The sequence below is a fragment of the Erigeron canadensis genome, chromosome 8, assembly GCF_010389155.1.
Source record: "Erigeron canadensis isolate Cc75 chromosome 8, C_canadensis_v1, whole genome shotgun sequence".
Taxonomy (NCBI): domain Eukaryota; kingdom Viridiplantae; phylum Streptophyta; class Magnoliopsida; order Asterales; family Asteraceae; genus Erigeron; species Erigeron canadensis.
Genome location: NC_057768.1, coordinates 34,506,872 through 34,515,391, shown reverse-complemented (window position 1 = coordinate 34,515,391; position 8,520 = coordinate 34,506,872). Strand labels below are relative to the sequence as shown.

At 33.4% G+C, this 8,520-nt stretch overlaps 1 protein-coding gene across 1 annotated transcript; it reads left to right on the top strand.

The window, feature by feature from the left end:
- The first annotated feature begins 1,869 nt into the window (after positions 1-1,869).
- LOC122580480 (probable serine/threonine-protein kinase At1g54610) lies at positions 1,870-8,072 on the top strand. The gene is made up of 7 exons (XM_043752754.1): positions 1,870-2,386; positions 3,053-3,337; positions 4,317-4,634; positions 5,024-5,251; positions 5,361-5,461; positions 5,554-5,674; positions 7,357-8,072. Exons 1-7 carry the CDS (start codon positions 2,060-2,062, stop codon positions 7,696-7,698), a joined length of 1,722 nt encoding a protein of 573 aa, XP_043608689.1. The 5' UTR covers positions 1,870-2,059; the 3' UTR covers positions 7,699-8,072.
- The last annotated feature ends 448 nt before the right edge of the window (positions 8,073-8,520 follow it).

Sequence of the window (8,520 nt, the reverse complement as noted above, 5' to 3'; positions counted from 1 at the left end):
TTAAAGACATGAATTAAATTAACATATTTGGTACCCTTGATAAGATAGAAGTATAGTTACAACTTAGTATTAACAAAAAGATCTCTTTAATATTTCATGTATATAATTTAGTTTTATGATTGAGAATATAATTTGATAATAATCTCACTTAACAATTAATATGGTATTATAATTGTTATTCAAAAGATGTAAATATCTATTTAGATTTTAATAGTTTTCAGATATTAAAAAAATTTTAATGCAAAATTTTTTTCAAATCCAACGTATTACGCGGGTTATAAGCTAATTATATGTAATAAACTTCGTATTTAAACATAATTACTTATAAATGGAATCATAATAGTTTAAAAGTCAAAAAGTTAACATAAACTTAAATCAATCTAATAATTTATGTATTTTTTATAATAATAGTTTGCGTAATAATAATTGTAAATATAAGTTGAGAGATTATATGTGCATAATTTGTACGACTTATATATTATAATTAAGTCATTGACAAAGGGGCTAAAGTAAAAGAGCAGTTATGTATATAAACTTATATAATAAAATGTGGAACCCTTAAATGAATGTAGCAGCCACTTTGTATTATCATCATCATTAGTTATTAGAAAATGATTAATTCTTTTAACAAAATAGTTTAATAATTCTCCTAATTATTGGATGGTGACATATGAAAAAATCAGGGGGCAAGATTAGGAAAGAGAATTAGTGGATACCACATGTCATCTTCTTAAAGTATAAGGAGGATTTTTAGGCTATTTTGTTAGGAGGATTAGTCATTTTCCTTAGTTATTTTCTCATGCATATAACAAGAGTTGTGCATCATTTTGATCATATCACCCGTTTGGGTTTTTAGTCAACATATTTTCATTTTCCTCTATCTACCCCACCACATCACCACCTGCTACCTATCATCACCCTTCGCCTACAACACCTCATCATCATCATCATCATCATCATCATCATCATCATCATCATCTACTATCGCTGTCAAAAAAGAAAAAGTATAGAGCTGACAATTTCTAAGGCGAATTTTGATTGATTTGGCCGAACCTTGACTAATTTAACTGTTTTTAATGCATTGACCGATTCTTGAGGCCAATCCAGCCTGAATCAAATCGTTGAGGTGGCGATCTTGATTTGCATTTCGATTAATCGGCTGTATAGGTCGATTTTTGCAACCTTGAGTAGGTAGGAAAATAATGTTTCGATGAATTATAAAATATAAGATATAATAAATTAAACTTATACTAATTTAAGACAATTATATAAGAAGAAAAATTTGACTAAACGTATAAGGATAGTATAAGTAATAAATTATATAAATAAGGGGGTGTGAGTATTTTAAGGGATTTTTAATAGAATAGTAATGGAATATAGAGAAAAACTAAGTATATAACTTTTTTTTTTTGTTTAAAAAAGGAAAAAGAATGCTTTTTAATATATTTTGTATTATTTATACTACTATATAGAAGTTCTAACCCCATGTTAAAAAATTAGATTTTTGTAACAAGGGAAATGATCATTTTATCTTTAATGAGTTAATTTAGAACAAAAGTTTATTCTATTTTAAAATATATTCGTTATCATCTTTACGTCAATAATTTATATCAGTCGTCGGCATCGTCACTATCACGCTATCAAGTATCACCACATTGTTATCCTGCACCACATTGCATGAGTATCTTTTTGTAAATGAAAGAAAAAAGAAAGAAATTAATAGAGTTTCAACTTTTAAGAAAAAAGAAAAAAAAATCAATATCAAACATAAATAAATGGAAACAATGGTATTAAAAAGGGAAATAAAATCTATCAAAACTATAAAAATCTAAAAAACTGACTTCCTTTTTACTATCTACCACCATAAAGTCTCGCACACACTTTTACACGCACATAAACTCTCTTTCCACAACTAACCCCCACATAAATCCCCACTCTTTTCTGCACACACACACAGATTCAGTACCACCTTCAAACATTTAATGCACTCAACAACCACACTGTTTTTCCACCGTTAATGGAAACTAACTAGCTTCAATTCATACTTCTTTACTTAACAATGGGATGTTTGCTTTGTAAGAGAGCAACCCCAGATCATCATAATCAAAACCCAGGTTCCAAAACCCAAAATGGTGCAGTTTCTTCAGCTAGGCATAACGTCGAACGGGTGGTGTGTTTGGGTAAAGAAAAAGATGGTGTTGGTGTTGATAGGATCCGGGAATCTGTTGGTGAAGTTTCGGGTCAGGGTCTGAAAGGGCCGGGCCCGAAGCCGGGGTATGGGTTGAAGGTGGCTCATGGATGGCCTTCTTGGCTTTGTGATGTTGCTGGTGATGCTATTAAAGATTGGACTCCTAGACGTGCTAATACTTTTGAAAAAATTGATAAGGTAAATTCTGAAAATTGATATGTTGTATGTATTTGCTTTCATTTGTGCTAAATATAAGTATGTGCGATGACCCATTAACGAGCGAGTTAGGCTGTGAGTTCAAGTCGCATAGACCGACTAGTAAATATGTGTGGTTGTGTGTTAGATATTTGACTTTGTTAAAAAATGAAGTTAATGATCATATATGTCCTATGACAAAAATGCCCTTACTAGTTATAGAAAAAACAGTGAGGATTACCCTTCAAATACTACTTGTAGTAATACTGATTAGGTGTCTATTATGTTTTTAAAGCGTTGATAACTGACAATGCTGGTTGGTTTAGGGGACAATATGTGGAAGGCAATGCTGAGCTTATGCTCTGGACTGCCCATATGCCCTATTGCCCCATCTAGAGGACAATCGAGCGGTTTGCTAAAGAGGGAGCGGCGCATGTGTTGTGAAACTTAGTGGAAGTTTTTTTTTTTTAAGTTTATTGGGCATTTTGTCATTTGGCATGTTTTTTTTGACGGAATATATACAAATTGAAGTAGATAAGTACTTGGTTTGAATATTTGGGTGGCCTTAATGAAAAACTTGAATCCTTTCTTTTGAGTCTCATGTGTGTGTATATATATATATATATATAGTGAATGATTATGTTTTATTGTTGAATTTGGTGATGACAGATTGGACAAGGGACATATAGCAATGTATATAAAGCTAAGGATCTAATAACTGGGAAGATAGTTGCGTTGAAGAAAGTTAGGTTTGATAATTTAGAGCCAGAAAGTGTCAAGTTTATGGCAAGAGAGATTCTTATATTGAAGAAGTTAAATCATCCAAATATTATCAAGCTTGAAGGATTGGTTACTTCAAGAATGTCCTGTAGTCTTTACCTTGTATTTGAATACATGGAACATGATCTCTCCGGTCTTGCTGCTGTTCAAGGTGTCAAGTTTACAGAGCCACAGGTAACTTTCAAACTCCATTATATAATTTGTTTGATTGAGATAGATATGGACTTAAATATTTGTTTAGTTTTGCGGTTTTGAAAACGTATATAGATTGAGTATGTTGACCTTATGTTTTGTTGTCGTATTAATTATTATAATGTAGTTGTTTTTTTCTTATTGTTTTCGGCTTGTATGCTTGTATTTGTCTCGTGGTGTTGCTTATTGTGCTTTCCAAAATTGATGTTTTTTAATGGTCTTGTCCATACCATTGTATCCAAATATATGTTTTTCTTGCTTTTGAAATATTAACTCTACTGTTGATGTTGCCTCGAGCTCATATTTTCATATTTTATTGATGTCGACAAATAAGTTGCGCTCCTAAATTATTTATAGTTTTGTTACAGCTTGATTAGGAAATTTGCTTGCTTGTTGCTAGACAACTGTGAGACGCCATGTGAAGTACTTTAATTGTATTTTACCGGGGGGGGGGGGGGGGGGGGGGGGGAATAACCATGGATTTGTAAGGAAGTCAAGTATATACTAATGGAAGGAATGATGGTGAAGTTTTTATAAAGTAATGAACTTTCTTAAGACAAGGAACCTGCTTTTAATCTTCAAGAAATACAATATTATCAATGTTGTTTTATACCATATATCTGCTGAGTCCACTATTTACTAGCTACTTTGTTCATTCAATGTTAACAAGGGCTTCAAATCTAAGGAACACATGGAATATATCAAAATGGCCAGAAACTTTTTAAATTTGTCAAATAAATACAGAGGAACCTACTGCTTGCTAAAAATGAGTACCAACTGATAACAACTACGAAAAATGAGAAGTCTATAGCCATAAAATTGAATGGAACAACGTTTTTCCCCCCATCTTATTAATAGGTTTCAGGTCATTTTAGTATCATCTAAATAATAGGAAATAAGTAAAAATGTTTTTTTTTTTTATAATTTATTTTGCACGGCTTAAAAGTAATCATATGGGCAGGTCAAGTGCTACATCAAACAGCTACTCTCTGGGCTTGAGCATTGCCATCAGAATGGTGTGCTGCACCGTGATATTAAAGGATCTAATTTACTGATCGACAATGATGGAATTCTCAAAATTGCTGATTTTGGGTTGGCTTCTTTTTATAATCCACAACATAAGCAACCGATGACTAGTCGTGTTGTTACCCTCTGGTACCGACCGCCAGAGCTTCTTCTGGGTGCCACTTATTATGGTGTCAGTGTTGACCTGTGGAGTGCCGGTTGCATCTTGGCTGAGCTTCTTGCTGGGAAACCAATATTACCCGGACGGACAGAGGTACAAAGTACAATCCCTTCAGTTTAATTATATCCTTCTAAGATAAAAAAAGATCTCCTAAAGATTCATTTTTCACCCTATTATAGTTTTTAGTTAATCGACATTACTACAACGTATGTCAAATAACTTCTTTGTAAAGTAGAGGTGGCAATTTCTATATATTTAGTTATGAATGGGTCAATTTGGGCTGGTAACTGATGGGAAAAAAGCTAGCTAAAAGGTAAGCAAGTCAAATGGGTCAACAATGATAGAACTTTAAAAAAACACTACCCATTTTGACTCATTACCCTACCCACCCATTTTTCCATTTCTACTCTGTTAATCTACATGAAATCTAGTTCGATAATGACCAGTTAGTACCCCATATTAATTTAAATTCGTATCTCTAGGTTGAACAATTGCACAAGATATTCAAATTATGTGGCTCTCCATCAGATGAATATTGGAAGAAATACCGGTTGCCAAATGCGACTCTTTTTAAGCCACAACATCCATACAAGCGTTGTATAGTAGAAACATTTAAAGATTTTCCACCTTCTTCTCTACCTTTACTGGAAAATCTTCTTGCAATTGATCCTAAAGACCGTGGGTCTGCCACGTCAGCCTTGAATAGCAATGTGAGTAACATCTTGCATTGGTATTAGTTTCTAGTGAATATCAGAAATATCTTATTAGTTGGCAGACTTGTATGCATACATCGAACTCTCGCTTTCTCCTTGTGCGCAGTTCTTCACCTCAGAACCTTATGCCTGTGAACCATCAGAATTACCAAAATATCCCCCCAGCAAAGAAATCGATGCTAAATTAAGAGAGGAAGAAGCTCGAAGGTTGTTATGTTATATTTGCTTTAACCCACAACATAATTTTTAGTCTATTATCACTATAACTTCATGCAAATTGCATTGTTTTTTATTGGCAGGCAAAGAGGTTTGAGTAAATCCCATGTTGCGGATGGAAATAGAAGAACAAGAGCCCGAGAACGGATTAGCCGTGCAGTTCCAGCCCCCGAAGCCAATGCAGAGCTCCAATCCAACTTAGATGTAAGTGAAACGTTTTTATTTACGCTCCATTTTTTATTTGTTTAATTCAGGTCATGATAAAATAGTTAAGTTTTTTTGTTATTTCATTTGACAAATACTGTATAAACCCAGTTGACCTATTATTAGAGATTTATTTTTTGAAAAACAAATATCAACCCACCACATAATTTTTCACACATTTGTCCCTCCTGGGACTTGCACAGACAACCTTATGGTTTGTGGGCCAAATCACATACTATAAACCCTTTGGTATTGGTTATTTATATTTGACAGGACAAAAAACTTAAAAGGCACACATCCTTTATCTGATTAAAGGCAAAAGTCAGTATTTATAGTTTAGTAACCACTTTTGATCTATATGCTGAAAAATTTCTAGATGTGAGGTCCACCAAAGCACCTTTAATTTTTTTTCATATCATTCCAATGCTAGAGTCGTTGATTGGGAAGTGGCCCATTCTTTTATCGAAATGATTTGACTAAATCTATCGACTAAGTTACACAGATCATCCATTTAGTTTCCCAAAATTTCGTTCCTTGTTCTTTACTTTAAAAGTTTACCCCGTTGGCCCTACTGTTTGCAAATGGCTTCATCAATGGTCCAAAAACACATGGAAGTTAGCTAGGGCTCGTTAAGTCCCTCACATGCATTGCACGTGAGGGTATAATGGTCTTTTTACTTTTCATAGTATAGATGTTAAATAAAAATCAAACCAACGCCAAAATCCAAATTAAAATCAAACCAAGTCCGAGGTCATTTCAATGTAAATAATCTTTTTTCCATTCTCTTGTTTATCATCTCATATTTTTCTTCTTTTTTTTTTAGCATATCTACATCTTTTTTTCTATATATAAATCCATCTCTCTTAAAAATCTGTATCTATATCTATATGGTTTCTGGAATTTAAAAAAAATTCATATGAAGTCGGATTGAGTGAAATATGTATGTCTAATGTCTTGAAGATCAATACCAGAAAGCTACATACGATCAATATCAAGAAGTAATTTCAAGTTGCTGATCTGAGTTGTTTGAACCGAGCTGAAAATTTTGAAAAACCGTAACTATTTGTGTATTTATCTGATTGAGCTAAAATTTTAATAGTATATTGTGCGTCTATATCACATGCTCTTTCAGAGTTTAGTTCACAAAATTGAGAGAGTAATCAAAGAGTCAATTTTCTGATGGTGTTCGCGTGTTCTTGAGTTGCAAAATGTTAGATCTTTTGATTTACTAGTCTAAATAATTTGCAGTTTGGCATAAACGTTTGGATACATAGTAGAAATAAATATCTAAAATAGCATGATCTAATTCTCTATTTCGAAAGAGAAATAGCAAAAATCTGATTTGGATTCACAACATAAGAATCCACATTCTAGATATTCAACCCTAGTAGTTTTTGAGTCCATATGGTTGATATTTGTTGCTTTCCGACTTTCCGCATATGTAAAAATAATCAAAGCGGTTTTCAAGTTAAAAATTCAATTGCCTTGACTTTTAAAAGTCAAATACATACTTTTTTGGACATAGAAGCATAGGTGGTATGATATTGATATTACAGTGCAGGTGATTTTGATAGTTTCTGTGATTTCTGCGAGTATGTAGTTATTCAAGATAAAGCTCAGACATATTATTACACTTATTACTTTATTTAAGATATATCATTTTTTTTGAATTTTATCTTCAGAGAAGACGAATTGCAACAGAAGCAAATGCCAAAAGCAAGAGCGAGAAATTTCCACCTCCCCATCAAGATGCTACTCTCGGGTATCCATCACATAATGGTGTCCTGGTCTCTTTCACCACAACCGATGATAAATCATCCGGCTCCTCGTTTTTTGAGTCAAAGTCTTCAAGATCAGTCAAAGAACCAGGGATCAATGGTGGGTCTTCAAGGTCTAAAAAGACCAAGAAGGAACCATCACGTAAGTTCATACGAACCTTTCTTCCAGCCTCACTTAGTCTGTCAATGGATTTTAGGTTTAGAAACAAAGAATCCGCTTCAGAGGTTTTTAGCAGTGGAAGGTAGATAGGTTTATAAAGTTTAAGTTACGGGCAAATTGCATAAAAAGGTAAGCAAGTTTGGTTAATGTGTATTTTAAGATCACCAACTTATTGTCTTTTTGCTGGAAGAAAACTACCAGTTTTAGAAACTATGATTAAAGGTTACCAAATTTCGAAAAATTGGATTGCCCAAGTCAAAATGATGGTGTCCACTGATGGTTTGGTAAACTTTGATCGTGTTAACCTTTTTTATGGAGGGTTTTGGTGTCGCTTGAAAAAACCACCTTAGATAAACTACCTTGTAACCATAAGTTTGAGACTTTAATAGTTTTTGCTTTAAAAAGTTGGTAAATCTAATCAAAGTTGTTACCTTTTGATGCATTTACCCTTTTTAAGTTATTGGAGACGGGTAATGGTTTGCATTCATTCTTGTATGCGCTTTTATTGGTAACGGTTGGGTCATTTCAATATTGTATAATCCAACACATAAGGGAAAAAACCGTTGTACTAAAATGTTCATAATTTGCACAATGCAATTCCAATTTTCTTGTACAGTTTCTGAGAGTATCAATCACCCTTTCTTACATTGTAAAACAATATCGACATGATGTTTATAACAATGTATGCTAGATGTGACAAGCATTTACATTATGGTTAACTAGCATTGTATCTGTGCGATGCGACGGCGGTTTTGTGGTGACGACGACTGGTGGTGGTGGTGGTGATGACGACTGGTGGTGGTGGTGGTGACGACGACCGGTGGAGGTGGGTGTAAGTAATTGATTTAATGTAATTGATGTAAATGGGTAGTGGAGATATTTTAGAAGATAAGAGAATAATGATATAA

Excerpts from the sequence above, each read along its gene's own strand:
- LOC122580480 (XM_043752754.1), top strand. The coding sequence starts at position 2,060 with ATGGGATGTTTGCTTTGTAAGAGAGCAACCCCAGATCATCATAATCAA. Across the intron at positions 3,338-4,316 it reads TCAAGTTTACAGAGCCACAG|GTCAAGTGCTACATCAAACA; the intron begins GTAACTTTCAAA and ends TCATATGGGCAG. Across the intron at positions 4,635-5,023 it reads TATTACCCGGACGGACAGAG|GTTGAACAATTGCACAAGAT; the intron begins GTACAAAGTACA and ends TCGTATCTCTAG.